Source organism: Protopterus annectens, chromosome 6.part0 (assembly GCF_019279795.1).
Source record: "Protopterus annectens isolate FY-2018-M chromosome 6.part0, PAN1.0, whole genome shotgun sequence".
Lineage (NCBI taxonomy): Eukaryota > Metazoa > Chordata > Ceratodontiformes > Protopteridae > Protopterus > Protopterus annectens.
In genome coordinates this window covers 1,549,479,206-1,549,498,489 of record NC_056737.1, presented here as the reverse complement: position 1 = coordinate 1,549,498,489, position 19,284 = coordinate 1,549,479,206, and the positions used below count along the sequence as shown (strand labels likewise).

Genomic DNA, 19,284 nt, shown 5'->3' with positions numbered 1-19,284 from the left:
CACGAATGGAAATTGCATCCAAAAGTTTTTACAGAAATAATCCAAGAATGGGGAAGGCCAGACATAGATCTCTTTGCCTCCCACAAAAATCATCAATTGACAAAATTCTGCTCAAGGATTTTCCATCCAAAGGCCTGGAGAGTAGACGCTCTCTCTTTCAGTTGGACATCAATGACAGTTTATGCCTTCCCACCTCTTCCTCTGCTGCCCAAAGTTCTATTGAAAACCAGAGCAGACAGACCAAAGATGATTCTCATTGCTCCGGACTGGCCAAGGCAACACTGGTACCCACTCCTGAGGAGCCTGACGCATTCCCCACCATGGACCCTGCCTCTAATGCCTCTTCTTCTAACTCAGCACAGCTTCAAAACTCTTCACAGCCAGCTAAAAACACTCAATCTAGCCGCATGGAAGATTCCTTAGCATCACAACAGGCCCTACTCTCCAAGGAGGTGCAGGATGTCATTTTGGAGGCCAGAAGGCCATCAACTAGAAAAGCTTACTCCGCAAAATGGAAACGTTTCTTTGTCTGTAATGAGAAAAAGGGCCAGGATCCTGGAAAACTGAATTTACCTCAAATACTACAATATTTGGCTGAACTGCTAAGCAGTGGACTGTCATTCTCCTCCATCAAAATCCATGCCTCAGCCATTTCTGCAGAATACAACACTGATTCACCTTTATTCTCTCACCCTCTCTTAAGACAGTTCCTCAGAGGGGCTAAGAATTTAAGACCTCCAAGGAAACAACCAATACCTGCTTGGGATCTTAATTTCATTCTGGAAAAACTGACCTTGCCTCCCTTTGAGCCAGCTGCCTCATCAGATTTGCAATATTTGTCCTGGAAAACAGCTTTCCTTCTGGCTATCACCTCAGCTCATAGAGTTTCAGAACTACAGGCTCTCATGGCTGTCCAGCCTTTTATCATCTTCCATCAGGACAGAGTTTCCTTATGAACCAACCCGTCCTTTATGCCTAAAGTGGTATCCAGGGTAGCTTTAAATCAGGCCATACATTTACCTACTTTTTATCCTAATCCTCAAAACAAAGGGGAGAGATTACTACATTCCTTGGACATCCACAGACAACTACGTTATTATTTGGACAGAACAAAGCCTTTCAGAAAATCAGAACAGCTCTTTGTGTCCTATGCGGTAGGAACTCAAGGAAAGCCAATTTCCAAACAGACATTCTCAAAATGGATAGCCCACTGCATACGCTTTTGCTATTCCTTTCATGGCAAAACTGTACCTACGGGCATTAGAACTCATTCCACCAGGGCCACAGCCACCTCTGCAGCCTTCCTCAGAGGAGTTCCTACCAAGGATATTTTGGAAGCAGCCACTTGGAGTTCTGTGCATACCTTCTCCAAGCACTACAACTTACCATTATACTCCAAATCTAGAGCAGGCTTTGCCACTGCAGTCTTGCAGGGCATTTTGGCTCCTCCTAGTTCCACCTAATGCCTACCACCCCTTTCTTAGCTTTGGGATTCTACCCATCTGTTATGACTGCAGCTGTATGCACGATGAACATAGTACAGTTTTGTACCTACCATAAATGTAGATGTTCGAGTGCTAATACAACTGCAGTCCAGGTTTCCTCCCTCCTTCCCTCTTGGGACAGGCCTATAGGCTAACACATCCTCATACAACCTGATTGGGGTATTCATTTATGATGTATTTGCTTGCAACTACTGTATTTTGATTATATTGCACTGCATTATTACACAAATTTATGTATTGCCTTCCTTCTGGGGGCACCTGACATCTGGGGCAAGAAAAACTGAAGAAAATGGCGTCGGCTGGTTCCTTTATACCCCTGTCGCACTGACGTCAGGGAAGAAGCAACGACAACCGACACCGGACCTAGACTTTGGAATTCGGCCGACCGAGGACCCGCCTGACGGCAGGAGAACCCATCTGTTATGACTGCAGCTGTATTAGCACTCGAACATCTACATTTATGGTAGGTACAAAACTGTACTTTGCTGCAGCACAAATAATACCAATGGAAAAATTGTTATTACAGAATGTATGGAGTGAGCCTTGGGTTTAACTGATAGGGGAGTATCGTGGTTTTGGTGTACAAATGTGATAGTCTGACAGCCATCTGGATAAAGTTAACCTGCAGACTTGGCAGTTATCTGACAGACAGGAATGAAAGGATCCAGCATTTTAAGTACACAACTTCCTTTTTCTTTTCAAGTCATTTAGCTTTAGTTGTAGTAGAAATGATCTCTTTTAAATGCAGTGAAAAATGGTTAATTAGGTTTTTGCCACACAAGTACTGTCTTGTAGTAGTGAGTTAGGGGTACAGATAGTTGTCAAAGCTTTTGCTTCTTGCTGACATCAGATTTTGGTATGTTGACAACAGTGGGCACAGAAATAACTGAAAATGCATGATTTTTATTCAGCTCACATTCCTTTACCCAAGGTTGCATAGCATAGTTGAAAAAAATGTGCAGTCTCACTAACAGAAAATGTCCAGGTACAGAATTTCCCACTCCAAGTAAACAAACAAAAAGTTTAAGTCCAAGTAAGATGAATTAGTTGCAGGCCCCAAATGAACCTATTTACACCTAGAGAATCCCATTCAAGGTCCACAATTAGAAAGCTTCTCTTAAACTGTCCACTCTAGGCATCTGGAGCACCTGTTCTTTCTGGGAGTCTCGTCTTCTGGCATGAGGACCCACCTCCATTTGAGGTGAGGTAGCTTGTCCTTGACCTTCATTTGGGGACAGTGAGTCTCAGCCTTGAGAGTTATAATAAATTTGCCATGGCTTATAACAGTCCTCGTTTTATACAAGAACAAGTTGTTACCAAATTTCTTGTATAATGATCCATTAACCCAACATCTAGGACTTTCTCATCTAGTGTTACTTGACTGCTCACTCTGTAAACAGTAATATTTACATTACTCACTGACATTAGCAGTGCTTTAAAACCCAAAGTACACACGCGCGCGCACACACACGCATATACATATATATATATCTATCTATATATATATATATATATATACACATATATATATATATATATATATATATATACATATATATATATATATATATATATATATATATCTATATACACACACACACACACACACACATATCTATTTATATCTAATATGGATTACCTTCAGAACACCAAACGGCCATATAATCGAACCTTACTTTGCTGAGAAGAAAACAAAGATTTTCCAGTGGTAAGTAAACAATTTGGCCAACATTATAGCGAAAGACACACCACAGTATGTCAAACCCACCCAGATGGCACTTGCACCCCCCACACCCCCCCAATTAAATATACCAACTCCGATATTGTACTACAGTGGGGAAAAGGGCAAAGTTCACCATGTTGGCCAAGTGTTTATTTACCATTTGAAAAATTTGCCATTCAGCAAAAAACGTTTTGCTGTTTTTGTCTCGGCAAAATAAGGTTCAATTATATGGACGTTCAGTCTTCTGAAGGGAATCCATATATATAAAATGGTATTTGTCCCTTCTCCATAGTTGTGTGATCTTGGAGTTGGTATTTTTAATTAGCAGGGAGTGCCCCCCCCCCCCACATGAGGGTGTGCAAAGGGGCTTGCCTACTGCATTAAAAACGTGTTAGATATTTTGAGTTTAAATATTTTGATATGTAGCCTTTTGAACTATTGATCTTCTGATATAGACCCATATATCTACGGGCCTATTTCTAAGTTTCAAAGTTTCAAAACTTAGAAATTCTTATGATCAAGACCATAAGATTGAAGTTTTGAAACTTTGAACCGTTTAAGTGGAGGTCACTGTACAGAGCGGAATGATATTTACCATTTTCCTCAATGTAGTGCGATCTCTGTGTTGGTATATTTAATTAGCAGGGGGGTATGAGGGATGCAGAGGGGCTAGCCCCAGTGCAAAAACGTTTTAAAAAAAAAAAAAAAGGTTATTTACTTATTTATTTATTTATTTACATTTTGAAGTTTCAAAATTTGGATCTTATGGTCTCGACCATAAGAAATTCGAGCTTTTGAAACTTCAGAATTTAGAAGTAGACCCATATGTAGACATCTGTATATAGTGTATACATAAAAGTATGGGGTTTTTCCATACTTTTACATATAGTTCCAAAGAAATTGATTAGGTAAAAATCAAAGGTTGATGCATTGTATTGCTGTTATTTCATTGTTGCTGTAAAAATAAAAGATTGCAGACTATTTTAGAATTTGTGTTACATTTGTAAGTGGGCTGTTCTGTTTTCACTCTACAAGTAAACACTTTCATTTTTGCATTGTAGCTTTGAACCCCCAGGCTGCCTTATCTCAAGTGCGGGAACGACAGCTTGCATCTAGTACTGAACTTACTTCTGAGACCCCAGAAGATCTTACCACCCAAAATGTGCCTAGACCAGAACATTGTGAAGGTGCTGCTACTGGGCTTAAGAGCGCTCTTCCTGCCCCAGCACCAAGCAGTCAAAGTACAAAAGTGAGGCCTCCGCCTGTCAGCTCAACACCAACCTCACAACCAGTGACATCTTCATGGAAATCGCCATCATTTACTGTCTTAGAAGATGCTGAAGAAGCAGTCCTTCAGAAAATTACATGGGCAACTCGGGAATTGCAGCATACCTCATCTGTTGAGAGCAGCATCCAACTATGCAATCTGATACGAAGCTGCACAGAGTCTTTAAGGGGCATCAGAGACCTTTCACAGTAATTTGTTTAAATATCAACTGGAAGACACTGGCAGCACTACAGTGGAATGGAATGTTGTCTTGGATGCAGCTTCAGCAAATCTTAAGTGCTTATCAGGAGTGTTTTTTACTCTGTTACCTGGATTTGTACGTTTGAATAAGTTTGTTTAAATGAGAGGTTGTCTAATGCCAGGCACTTATTCGCTTTGGCGTTTTACCAGTTGTATTGAAAGTGTAGATTTCCATTTCACTCTGCATCACGTTTTGAACCTCTGCATTTATGTAGCCAGTGGTATGGAGTAACAGCAAATCCAAACTATTTGTAGTGCATGGAAAGTGCTGTATTAATGTTGCTGGAAATTTCTTAATTCTTTAACATAAGCTGCTTCTCTTTAAACATCCTAATAGTTTACTAAGCCAGCTGTTTGGAAAACTGATGTAGTCTGCAGTTTCCTCAGTTATTTTTCAGGTACCATGGCAGCTTCTAATGGGAGTATTTTTCTTAGTAGATTTTGTTAGCTTGAAAATATTCCTGTTTACCTGTATATTTTGTGTGAAAAGTGTCACATTTACCATATTTTATGCCATATAAGCTGTTAACTCATGTAGAAGCTAACATCTAGTGCTTACTGTTATGCGAGCATGGTATGTGAACGATATCAGGTAATTTGCAAGACTAAATGCTATTTAGCATAGATATCTTTATTAAATAAATAAAATAAATGCCAGTCTCTAAATGATCCTTGAATAAACATTGTTTTTGTTAGTAACCATAATTATTCCAAGATATTTCGGATGTCCTAGAATAAGTATGCCTAGTTCTTATGTCTTAATAGTTTTTCCAGAATGTTTGCTGATTTTCTCAGTTGATGAGATTGTCTTCATGTTAATTGCTGAAGGATTTGCAAAATGACAAAGAAGTTTGAAAAAACGAAGTTTAAAAAAACTAAGATGTTACACTGCAAATAAAAAAGCTTTGCTATATAACTTCTAAATGTTTGCAAAGAGACTGGCCTTATCTCGATCATTGCTTTTCTTTGCGTTATTTTAGTAAAGATTTCAGGTTTTGTCAGACCACTTTTAAATGTCATCACTACTGCTTGCACCTGGCACATTATGACAAAAAGGCAAAAAAGGTATGTCTCAAATGATTTTAGGTAGATGTCCTAAGCACAAAACTTCACTTATTCCGACCATCAATATTGTAAATGAAATGGGAAAGACGTTGTATTTGGAAATCCTTTCAAGCAGAAGTATTTGTGTATAGAACATTCCAACTGCTCATTTCACTATGCATTTAAGAGCCCTGAGAATTTAAAGCTCATACAAGGTGGTAGCACGTACAGTTTCATACAGTAGAAGTGTCCTTGCACATTTTGCATTTTGTTTCACCACAGCCTAAAGGAAATTAACTCCCAAAGATGACATATCATCCTTAAGAATAGTTTGTGCCATACAGTAAAGTTTTTTTTTGTGTGCGTGTATTCTTCCCCACCCCACCCTTAACTCACAAACTCAAACTTTCTTTTGAAAATTGAAGTAATGCTTAGCTGTGTACTATAAAATTTTATCTCGTACACACCTTAGTTTTTGTATTACTACTGAGCAAGTGGTGCCATGCATTCCTCTTAACTAATTCACCTGTACTTCACTTGTACATGAGTTACATGCCCCTCCCCCACACACACACATACTAGATCGCTGTTTTGATATTAACTCAGAGGCAGCCCTATTGTATGTAAAGAGGTTCATAGGAGGTTACTAGGCTAATAGCCCTAGAGCCCTTACAAGCCTAGCCATGTTCTTCCAGAGTTACCCTTATAGTCTTAGTCATATTATACCTGAGTTATCCCAGATGACCATGGATAGATGAGCTTTATTTGCAGAGCGAGTCTAAGGTCAGCACCGACTACCTGTCTCCATAAGGGACATTGGTGTTATGGTCTCCCATCCAATTGTCCAGGTTATGCTTGAACATGGTCATTGAGGAGCTCTGCTTGATGTGAATTGGGAGTCTATTCCAAAGGAGCGGCAGTCTCTGAGAGACATATCTGACTCTCCAGCATGTTCTGTTGAAGTCACAGTCCAGGTTAAGATGTCTGGAACGAGTGACTCTTGTCCCATTTCATTTGTGGATGTGCAGCATTTCCATTAAGGCCAAGTTAGAGACTGCTGTGTATACCAAGCACGTGTCGCCTCTCAGCAGCCTGTAAGATGCAGAGTACAGTGACAAGCTTTCAGTCTATCCACGTAGATATGGTTTGGAGGCCCTGAATTCTCCTTGTGAGAAACCTCTGTGGTCTCCAGTTCCTGCAAGTGTCTGGTGAGGTGTATGCAAAGGGGGCATTGTACTCTGGGGGTCGAGCACAGTGGCGTTATAACATCCTTAGACCTGGATGCAATGGCCCTACTTATGAGATGTGCAATATAGAAGGCTTTTCTTACCACTGTGGAGACATGGTGATCGAAGTTTACATTTTTATCAGTCTGAGTTCCCAAGTCTGTCACCACTGGGTTTGAGCTTGGGAGGGGTGCTGTCCTCTTTGTCAAATGAGATAATAGCGCACTTTTTTGCATTTACTTTTAGTCTGTAGCTTTGGCACCAATCATTTGTCTGTTAGCCCCTTCTGTAATATGTTAACATCATTGGGGAACTTAATGAATGCACCCAAACTTGGTAAACCATAGGCCATGTATTTTGACCTGGACATCTGAAAAATAGATTCTAATTAGTAACAAGCCCATTACAGGTCCCTGTTGGTACACCACTGGTGACTGGTTTACTGATAGAGTTGGAGTCTCCGACTTTAACATGAGTTCTGTCTGTGAGCCAGTTGGCTACCCATTTAATGACATAAGGGTTAATCCCTATCTGGGTGAGTTTCTCAATGATGCCTGATTAGGGAATAGTGTCAGAAGGCTTGCATAGGCCCAGATAGGAGGTATGCACTGTCTTGTCTTCATCCAAGACTTTGTTGACATTCTCAAAGAAGTTTACCAGGTTTAACAAGCATGATTTACCCTTTACAAAGCCAAAGTGGGTTGGGTCGAGAGTTTGAAGGTTGCTTATGTTGTTGTTGATAAGGTCTTTGCAAATGAGGCTGGTTAGGTGTATGGGTCTGTAGTTCCCAGAGCCAGTTGAGGGGCCTCCTTTGTGCAAAGGGTATTACTGTTGCAGTTCTACACTCTGCTGCAACATAGCCAGTTCTCAGGCTTTGGTTAGAGAGTGCAACGTGGTTCTCCTAGGTGGTGGTTTAGTTTGCTAAGTAAGCAGCCTGGCAATATTGTCTGGTCCCACTGAGACCGTGTTTTTGACCTTTGAGAATGCAGATATGACTTGGTGTCTAGTTTTACTAAGGAGGGGACTAGTGTTAGGAATGGTTGGGGTATGGCTGGTATGGGCAGGAGGGTGACGTTTGTGCCAAATTTGTCAACAGGCCGGTTGGCAGTTTCCTTGGGTGCACATAGCTGGACATTTCCTTTTAAATTTCTGTTGCAGTTAAAGAATGCCTTATGGTTGTTATTAGCTAGGGAAGCTATTTTAATTTTGTAATTAGCTAGAGGACTTAAGATGTCAGATTTGTTTGTTCAAGCTGTGGAAGCTTTTTTTTTCTTCTGCTGAGTCAGTTCCCTTGTACTGTTGGACATCAGTTTCTTCCTCGTGCTATATAACCTAATTATACTTGGTCCACCATGGGGTGGCTTGTTTTTGGGAGGACCTGGTTTTGATCCGGTCAGGTACAGCCAAATCTATACAGTTGTTTAGGGGCTTATACAAGGCAGCTGTGTACACCTCCACATAGGAGCCATTGTTAGCTGTGTTTGCAGGGGATTTGAAGCTTTTATACTCTCACTTAGTAGGCTGTAGGTAGCTTTGGAAAAATGTTTTAGATTTATTGCTCCAGTGGGAATGTTGGGTCCAATAGTTCGAAAGAGATTGATTTATGGTACCATACCCGGGGGGGGGGGTCAAGTTGGTGAGTACTAAGTGTAGGACATTTGAGCCCCTTGTGGGTGTGCAGACCATCTGTTCCAGGGCATTTCTATTAGTGAAGTCCAGAAACCTCTGGGTGGCTGCGTTTGTGTTCATGTATGTCGACCAGTCAATGGAACAGTGGTTGAAATCTCCCAAGACCAAGTTGTTTGGCTGTATGGTGAGTGACTCCAGTAGATACAGGTAGACAGTATGTTTTTCTTGGCTCATAGTGGGGGATCTATAGCTAACAATAATGTGGTAGGGTACTTTACCTATAGTTATTTGGACCTAGAGTAGCTCAAGAGATTCACTGTTTAACCAGTCTCAAGGTGTACTTAGCTTTAATGAATATGAATGCACCTCCACCTTTGGTACTTAAATGCTTGTTCTCGTTTTAAGTTCTGAACGTGTGGAAGACGTTGTAGCCTTGTATGGCTGGGGTGCTTTTCACAACCCTGACCAATATCTCCATGACTGCACAGATGTCAGCATCTTCCAGGGAGAGGAGTGCATCCAGGGAGTGCTGTTTCCTGTTTAGGGTTCTAGTATTAAGCAGCAGAACCTTGAGTTTGCCTCAAATGGGTGTTATGTTGGAAATTTTATTTTTTTTGACATTGCCTAAAAAAGGCACAGTGGGGGAGGCAAGAGACTTTGCCGTTATCCAAAAGCCAAGAGGAGACAGGTGCAGACTGTCTGGCAAAGCAGCACAGTCTGTCAACGATGATATCAAGGTCTGACAGGTAACAGGATCCCCCTGCATTGACACCAGAAGCTAAGCCAATTGTTGAAGCCTTGTCATTTTTTGTGCATATTGTGGCATCATGCTGGGTGAAGTTAAAATGCTGCTTAGGGGATAGGGTCATTCCTGCTTGGGACACACAATCTGAGAGTTCAGTCACATCTCTGTTCATATAGTCCAGAGAGGTAAATCTCAAGTCATTCAACCCAATGTGAACTGTGACAGTCATAACAGTAGTTGTTGAGTGACTTGAGTGCATGTGTGATTTGACAGATCCCGGCACTAGACAAGCAGGTGACTGTGATCTTCTCCTTGTTCAGCCTGGTGAGGGGGACATCTGTGTGACTCACTATTGTCACCTATGACCAAGACATTTGGTCTTGAGGCATTTAGCCTTGGGGGGGTTATTTGCTGAGACACTGGTATGTGTTGTGTATAGCAGATTCTGTATTCATTCCAGTATGTGTGAGTGGTTTGCATTTAGGATGTCTCTGATCTCTTGGTGTATTCTCTTAGTGAGTACTTCCGCATGTGTGGGTTTGTGTTGTGACCTTCTCTTGTGTGTGAGAGGAGAGGTGTGTGTGCTGACAACCTGTTTAATGTCTTGTTTGTTATGTGAGAGGATTAATTCCATTTTCATGGTATAATTACATCTTTTACAAACTGTATTTCTTTGCTTTAGGAGCAAGCGGTTGTCAGTATACACGAGGCAATTGCTACATTGCCTCAGTATGCACGTCAATCAAAACACTAAATATAACGAACTTGCTCAAAAGAGCATACACATGTAAACCAAAAGAAAAAAATAACCACAAAGCTGAGTAAATCCACGTGCAGGTAGGAAGGAAAACCAATACCGATGTTCTTCGTGTTTCACTGTTGCAGTCATTACATTTGGGGTAATCCTGCTGGCAGGTTGCCATCAGTCGGCCTGAATTCCAAAGTCCTGGGTCCTGCGTCGGCTGCTGTCGCCCCTTCCCTGACGTCAGGTTATCAGGGGTATAAAAGATGCGGCTGACGCCATTTTCTTTAGTCTTTCTTGCTGCGCGGTGCCCGAAGCAGAAGCAGTTCGCAAGTGCCAGTCGGCCAACTCCTGAGATTTTCGAGTTCAAATTTCAGATCTGAAGTCTTCTGTAAAGCTAAGTACCCCGTTGGGGAAACTTTTTTTCTTGCTCCAGAACCGATGTTAGAAAAAGTTAATAATTGTATTTCTTGTGGGAAGCAAATACCTCATAAGGACTTTCATTCTTACTGTATTCCTTGCCTAGGCCCTGATCATAATTTTCTGGGTTTTTAGTTTTGTGCTAGATTTAACCAACACACTATTAAGCGTCGGTATGATTATGCTTTAAATTACTTTAGCCGCAGATTTAATTATCCAGAAATGTCATCGGAAAGCCATCCGACTACCGGAGTTCACAAAAAAACGCAAAGAAAAAGAAAGGCAGCCGAGGCCCAAAACAGACGACGAGGCTTCTCCTACGCCAGTCACCGGTTCACTGGTTCTCAGTGAGGCGCTTTCGCAGCCCCTGATGACCGCTACTTTAGAGTCGCAGGCCGCTAATGACTCCCACGTGGAGTAGGCAATGCCGCTGGAAACTCAAAAGTATTGGAGCCTCTGACGTTAATCCTTCAGATGGGTCCGGAGCCGCTGAGCAGGCACCGGCTTCTGAGGGTGTATTCAGACCCAAGTACTTGTACATTAAACCAACTTCAAAGGCAAAGACTAAAGCACCTTCAAAGACAAAGAAGCAACCTCAAGAGCCACGTGGACAGGGCCTCCATGTCAAAAAAACAAATGCCCAAAATGGCCGAAGACTTGATTACCTTGATCAGGGGTTTCCATCCCCCCCTCCTGATAAAAGGCCTAGGCAAGAGACTATGAATCTTCAGATCAGGTTTCCATTTCTTCTGATTCCTCTTCTGTTCAGGAATATTCTTTTCCCCCCTATGAGGACTCTGATGCTGAAGAATCCATACCTTTAGCTTCTCCTCCTGAGGATTATTCTTTCGGGGAAACCTTACGTACCATGAGGGAGCATTTCCACTGGGAGAGCCAAGATTTTTCAGAGTCTAAAAAGAGGCTCGGGGATTTCCTTTTACTACCTCAGCACAAACCAGTAGCCATCCCTCCTGTGTTAGACATTATAGATGTGTTTTCGGAATCAAGCCTTACCCCTGACTCCTTGCCTCCAGCTCCTGTTAAGCCTGACAGATATTACAGGGTACCTGACTCACATAAATTCCTTTTTAAAAACCCTGCTGCAGACCCAGAAACTATTTCTCAGGGTCCCAAGGATGTTAGGGCTTCTGCTGAAAAAAACCCTACCCCTTCTGTTAGGGACTCTAGAGCACTGGATAGGTGCAGAAAAACGGTTTACACATCTGCCACCTTGACTATAAGGGCCTTAAACTGTCAGTTTTATATGCTCAAATATCAGCAACATGTCATGGCATTTCTTAAACAGAAAATGTTGTTAAATTCTGAATGTGCAGAAAATAAGGAAATGCAGGATATATTGCATGCAGCTGAACAAGTTGGAAAGCATACTTTGCAATGTGGTTTTAATTCTTTAGAGGCCTCCTGCAGGGCCGCAGTTACTGGTTCTGTAATTAGAAGGCATGCTTGGCTAAAGGAACAAAATCTGCCAGATCATGTTAAAGTTAAATTATTAGATGCACCTTTACAGCATGATTCTTTGTTTGGTGTTAAGACAGAAGAGGTGTTAAAGAAAATGGAGGACAAGGCTAAATCTATGCAAACGGTCAAAGATTTCTTACAAGTACAGCCACCTAGGTTTAGTAGACACTGGCCAACAAAGAATTGGTCCTTTCCAGTGTCAGACAGACCTCAAAGGGGTAGACCCAGGCACCCTAGAGGCAGAACCCAGGCTTAGGGTTCATACAGGTCAAAGCAATGGGGTGCTTCTACCTCCAAAAGTGGAGAAGACAAATCACAACCTTATAGGAAACAGTCCCAATGACTTCCCCTGCCTGCACCAAGCAATTATTTCCTGGCAGCACCCTTAGGGTGAAAATTAGCACTTTTTCCTCATAATTGGCACATTATAACCCAGGACAAGTGGGTTCTAAATATCGTGTCACAAGGCTGCAAGTTCCATTTCCATACCCTGCCAAAGACAAAATGCTGGCCAGATCTGCCAAAAAATCAATGGGCAGAGGCACAAAAACAAGTCTCATCCCTCATGGACATGAGGGCCATTCAAAAAGTGCCAGAGCAAGAGCGGGGACAAGGATTTTACTCAAGACTGTTCTTGGTACCCAGAAAGGACAAGGCCTGGAGGCCAATACTGGACCTATCCATTCTGAATACATTCCTGGATATACCAAAATTCAAAATGCTGACTTTGCAGCAACTACTGCCCATGCTGGGCAAGAACGCTCGGCTTGTAACTTTAGGACCTAAAAGAGGCATACCTGCATGTCCCAATCAGACAAATATCCAGAAGATACCTCAGATTCAAGGCTGACTCAATGCATTACCAATTCTCTGCACTGCCCTTTGGCTTATCTACTGCGCCCAGGGTCTTTACAAAGTGCCTGGCGCCAGTAATTGCATTCTGCAGACAAAGAAGAATACAAATATATCCTTACTTAGACAACTGTCACAAGGACATTCTTCTACAGCATCTGGCGTTTGTGAAAAAACTTTTAACATGCCTAGGGTACACAGTCAACGAAAAGAAATCAAAACTAGTACCCTCTCAAGAGATAATATTCCTGGGTGCAAGCTTAAATACAACTGCCCAGATGGCTTATCTCACGCCAGACAAAGACAACTGACTACTTACTTCAAAATGTTAGCAACAAAGGCCCAGTTAACTGCAAGAAAAATTCTGCAGGCTTTGGGTTTCGTGGTATCCTGCATCCTACTAATTCCATATGCAAGACTGCATATGAGGAAACTTCAGTGGTACCTAAAAAGCATTTGGACTCAACATTGCCACAGCCTGGAAACTATAATTACTCTCATTCCCTGCCTGCAACAGGAGTTTCGATGGTGGGCAAAGGCTTGTCACCAAAACGGGACAGCCGTTCACATTACCCCCAGCCAGGTAAACGCTAACAACGGATGCATCAGATTATGCCTGGCCCACATGGCAGGAAAATGCATTCAGGGAACATGGACCTCAAACCAAATGCATCTGCATATCAATCAAAAAGAGATGCTAGCTGTTCAAAATGCCCTGACAACCTTCAAGGACCTTCTTCAACCAGGACAACTACTGATAAAGACAGACAACACCACGGTCATATGCTATATAAACAAGTAGAAGGGCACACATTCTTACCCCCTTTGCAGACTAGCCATGACTTTGTGGGACACAGCATTGACTTACCAAGTACATCTGCTGGCACAATTCCTGCCAGGAAGAAAAAATACTCTGGCTGACGAACTAAGCAGAAACCTCATGGATCCCCACGAGTGGCAGCTGGATCCACAAGTCTTCAGCATGATAACAAGGACATGGGGATGCCCAGACATAGATCTATTTGCCTCCCCTCACAACTACCAGCTATAGAGATTCTGCACAAGGATTTATCACAGACAAGCATGGAAAGTGGACGCCCTATCCTTCAGCTGGAAAAAACCTATCAGTGTATGCCTTTCCCCCTCTGCCTCTCCTCCCTAAGGTACTCCTAAAGGTCAGACAGGAGAAGCCAAAGATGATTCTGATTGTACCAGACAGGCCCCGCCAGCATTGGTACCCAATATTAAGGAGTTTGTCTCAATGCCCAGCTTGGACCCTACCACAAGTACCGCATCTACTGTCCCAGCAAAACAATCAGATCCCACACAGCCAGCTCAGGACTTTAAACCTGGCAGCATGGCGGATAATGTAGTCATACAAAACACACCTCTCAGCAAAGCTGTGATGGGTGTCATTTTAGAAGCCAGAAGGCCTAGTACTAGAAAATCTTATGCTGATAAATGGAAAAGATTCTGTGCTTGGAACCAGGCACAAGGAACAGATGCAGCTGTGCCAAATATTTCTCAGATTTTACAATACTTAACTGAGATGCTGGACAAAGGCCTATCTTTCTCATCTATTAAAATTCATGCCTCTTCCATTTTGGCTCATTACAATGCAGAGCCACCAATCTTTTCTCATCCCTTATTAAAACAGTACCTCAGAGGAGCCAAAAATTTAAGGCCTCCAAGGAGATCACCAATGCCTGCATGGGACCTCAACTATGTCTTGGAAAAACTCACCCTGCCTCCTTTTAAGCATGCTACTACTGCTGATTTAAAGTTTTTATCTTGGAAAATAGCTCTGCTCCTAGCAATAACTTCTGCAAGACGAGTTTCAGAGCTACAGGCACTCATGGCTGTGGAACCTTTTATGATTTTTTTATCCGGACAGGGTCTCCCTGAGGAAAAACCCAGCATTTATGCCTAAAGTGGTGTCCAGTGTGGTTCTCAAACAAACCATTCATCTGCCAACTTTTTATCCAAATCCACAGAACAAGGGGGAAAGAATTCTGCATTCTTTGGAAATACACAGACAGCTTAGATTCTACTTGGACAGAACCAAAGTCTTCAGAAAAACAGAGCAATTACTAGTGACATATGCTGCAGTATCACAAGGAAAGGAGATCTCAAAGCAGACTATTTCAAAATGGATAGGCCACTGCATTTGTTTCTGCTATTTATACCTTGGAAAGCCAGTGTCTAAGGGCATTAGGCCACATTCCACCAGAGCTGCAGCCACTTCAGCAGCCTTTCTCAGAGGAGTACAACCAAGGACATTTTAGAGGCAGCTACTTGGAGTTCAGTGCACACCTTTACAAAACATCATCTGCCACGCCACTCTAAATCCAGGGCAGACTTTGCCACTGCAGTTCTGCAGGGTCTCATAGCCGCCCCTAATGCTGTTTAGCTCCAATCTCCCAACCTTAGCTTTGGGAATCTACCCAAATGTAATGACTGCAAAAGTGAAACACGAAGAACATAGTACAGATGTCCTTCAAGAATGCAACTGCAGTCCTTGCATATGGGTTGTCCTGCCTCAGGCAGCCCTCGGTCGGCCGGATTCCAAAGTCTGGGTCCGGCGTCGGCTGATGTCGCCTCCTCCCCGACGTCAGAGCGGCTGGGGTATAAAAGCATCAGCCGACGCCATCTTCCCCAGTCTTTCTTGCCGCGCGGTGCCCGAAGCAGAAGCAGTTCGCAAGTGCCGGTCGGTCAGCTCCTGTGTTTTACGTATCCGAAGTCATCAAAAAGCTAAGTACCCCACTGGGGAACCTTTTCTTGCCTCAGCCGATGTCAGAAAAAACTAAAAAAGTTAATAACTGTTTGTCTTGTGGTAAACAAATACCTCATAAGGACTTCCATTCTTACTGCCTCCCATGCCTTGGCCCAGACCACAACATCTCGGCCTGTGCCGCCTGTGCTTGCTTCAATAAGCGCACTCTCAGGCGCCGGGCAGAGTTTGCTGAAGACTTTTTTGGCAATAAATACTCTTATAACATGCCGTCGGAACAACCAACACCACATATTTCCAAAAAACGGAAAGACCGGGACCGACATTCTCGGCCCGCGACTTCCACCGACACCACGCCAAAAACTACCGCGAGTGCATCGGTCTCTTCTGAGGCGGTAGTTCCACCGCTCCGGACCGACGACACCGCTTTACCGATCACTCCGCCCCCAGAGCCTGCGCCGGTGCCGGTTGTTGATTTTCCCCCAGAAACTGAAGCCCAGGATTTGCCTGAGACCATACCTGTGGACAAGGTGACTCCAGCACGTGGGGCAGCTAGGCCCCCTCTGTCTATGTCTATCAAGGCCTACACACATGCTAAGGCTGCCAGCCAGGCTAAGTCTCACCCTCCTAAAGCTTTGCCTCAGCCCACTTCTGATAAACAAATTATGACTTTAGCTGCAGATTTAATTTCCTTAATCAGAGGCTCCCAGGCCCATCCTGACAGAGGTTCTCAGCCACCTTCTGACAAAAGGCCCAGGGTTGAGCATACAGACACCCTTTCTTCAGATGAAGCCTCTGGTGACTCTGATCACTCAGATACCCAGGAAGAGTCCTTCCAGGTCTATGAGGATTCTGATGCGGAGGAATCTATTCCTTCTGCCTCTCCTCCTGAGGATATTTCTTTTGGGGAAATTCTCCACTCCATGAGAGAGCATTTTCAGTGGCAAGGTCAGGAATTCTCCGACTCCAGGAAGCGGCTGCGTACCTTCCTTAAGCTTCCCCAACACAGGCCTTTAGCTATCCCTCCAGTGTTAGATGTACTGGATGATGTGTACTCAGATTCGAGTGCTTCTCCTGATTCTCTCCCCCCTGCTCCTGTCAAGCCGGACAGATACTACAGGGTTCCTGAAACTCACAAACATTTGTTTAAGGCCCATTCTGTTGATCTAGAAACAATTTCCCAGGGGCCGAAAGGGGTGGCCACATCCACGGCCAAAAATCCTTTGCCCTCAGACAGGGAAGCTAGGTCCCTGGAGAGGTGGGGGAAAAAAGTTTATACCTCATCCACTCTTGCCATGAGAGCCCTTAATTGCCTTTTTCATATGTTTCAGTATCAGGATTTCTTGATGGATGATTTGCAGAAAAAGTTAATCTCTCCTGAGCCCTTAGACAGAAAGGCCTTGCAGGATTTGGTCCATAACACTCAGCAGGTTAGCAATCATTTTCTTCAGTGCGGTTATGATGCATTGGAAGCTTCATGTAGGGCAGCTATGACAGGGGCAGTCAGTCATAGACATGCATGGTTGAAAGAACAGGCATTGCCAGATCATGTTAAAGTAAAGCTTCTAGATGCACCTCTGGAAAAACAAAAGCTATTTGGTGCTAATGCTCAGGATGTGTTGAAATCAATTGAGGAAAAGGCTAAATCAGTGCAAACAGTCAAGGATTTCCTCCAGGTTCAGCCACCAAGGTTCAGCAGGAATTGGCCTTCTCAGAATTGGTCCTTTCCAGACACTGACAAGTTTCAAAGGGGAAAAAACAGGCGTACCTGAGGAAGAGGGCAATACAGAGGCTCCTACAGAGGACGCCAATGGCAACCGACTAATCAGAGAGGTGGCGCAGGGATATCCCCTGCTCCACAGGGACAATCACAATGACTTGACTTTGATACCGCCGACCAAGGCTCAAAGAGAAGCACCTTTAGGCAGAAAATTATCCTTATTTTCAAAAAATTGGCACATTTTAACAAAGGACAAATGGATTCTGGACATAATAGACCAAGGCTACAGGTTCCACTTCCATACTTTACCAACAAAACAAGGCATGCCAAACCTGCCACAAAATCAAAGGGCAGAGGCATTCAAACAAGTTTCAAAGCTGATAAAAATCAAAGCAATAGAAAAGGTTCCTCCTCAGGAACAAGGCCAGGGATTTTACTCAAGGCTGTTCCTTGTTCCAAGAAAAGAAAAGCAATGGAGACCTATACTGGACTTGTCCGCTCTAAACACTTTTCTCATTGTACCAAAATTCAAAATGCTGACGCTACAGCAACTCCTTCCCATGCTGGGCAAGGGGTCTTGGCTGGTTACTCTGGACCTCAAAGAGGCATACCTGCATGTCCCAATCAGACACAGTTGCAGAAGATACCTCAGATTTCTTGCAGGGTCAGAGCATTATCAATTCTCAGCATTGCCTTTTGGCTTATCTACTGCCCAGAGTATTCACGAAATGCCTGGCATCAGTAATTGCACTGCAGACTCAGGGGATACAAATATACCCTTACCTGGACGACTGCCTTATACAAGCGGACAGCAAGCAAGCCTTGACAAAACTTGAATTATGTCATTTACTTACTACAGGCTTTGGGATACACAGTCAACTTACAAAATCAAGACTACTGCCATCCCAACAAATCATTTTTCTAGGAGCCAAACTAGACACAGAATCACAAATGGCTTACCTCACAGAAGAGAAGCAAGAACAATTACCACATTACTTCAAAAGCCTAGCAAAGCTCACCCAGATGACTGCAAGGAAAATCCTGCAGGCCCTGGGTTTCATGGCATCTTGCATTCTACTGATTCCACTGGCAAGACTACACACGAAAACTGCAATGGTACCTAAAAAGTCTATGGTCTCAACACAGCCACAACTTAGAAGCAATTATCCCACTCATCCCATGTCTAAAAAGGGAATTTTTGTGGTGGGCCCAAGCAAGCCAGTCAAACAAAGGTATGCCTTTCAACAAACCTCAAACAAGCCAAACCATTACAACGCCTCAGACCATGGATGGGGGGCGCACATGGAGGGAAGATGCATTCAAGGGCAATGGACCCCCCAGGAAGTACATCTACACATCAATCAGAAAGAGATGTTAGCAGTAATTCATGCAATCGAGGCCTTCGGAAAATATCTTCAACAAGGCCATCTGCTAATAAAGACAGACAACACCACTGTTATGTGGTACATAAACAAGCAGGGAGGTACTCATTCTTACCCCCTTTGCAGACTAACAATGACTCTTTGGGAAAAGTCCCTGAAACTGAACATACAGCTGCAATCCCAGTTTGTTCCGGGCAGGGACAACGTTCTGGCGGACAGTCTAAGCAGAAACATCCTGGACCCGAACAAATGGATGTTGCATCCAGACATTTTTGCTCAAATAACCCATGCATCGGGGAGGCCGGACATAGATCTCTTTGCCTCCCACCTCAATCATCATCTGAAAAAGTTCTGCTCGAGGACACAGCATCCACAAGCCTGGAGAACAGACGCTCTCTCATTCAGTTGGAACTCTCTAACAATCTATGCATTCCCACCTCTACCATTAATGACCAAGGTGTTACTGAAGATCAAAGCAGAGCAACCGAAAGGCATCTTAATAGCTCCAGATTGGCTAAGACAGCACTGGTACCCATTACTAAGGAGCATAAACCCCCC

The 19,284-nt window shown here is 43.3% G+C and overlaps 2 protein-coding genes across 5 annotated transcripts in view; both read left to right on the top strand.

Moving 5' to 3' along the window:
* ZNRD2 (zinc ribbon domain containing 2) overlaps positions 1-5,680 on the top strand; it is a 534,970-nt gene extending 529,290 nt beyond the window's left edge. The window contains exon 4 of the mRNA XM_044075004.1: positions 4,290-5,680. Coding sequence (XP_043930939.1) covers positions 4,290-4,708 — 419 coding nt within the window. The 3' untranslated portion in view covers positions 4,709-5,680. The remainder of the gene's footprint in view (positions 1-4,289) is intronic.
* The window catches only part of CEP70 (centrosomal protein 70), a 2,129,610-nt gene that overhangs the window by 964,437 nt on the left and 1,145,889 nt on the right, over positions 1-19,284 (top strand). The gene's annotated exons all lie outside the window — the stretch shown is intronic.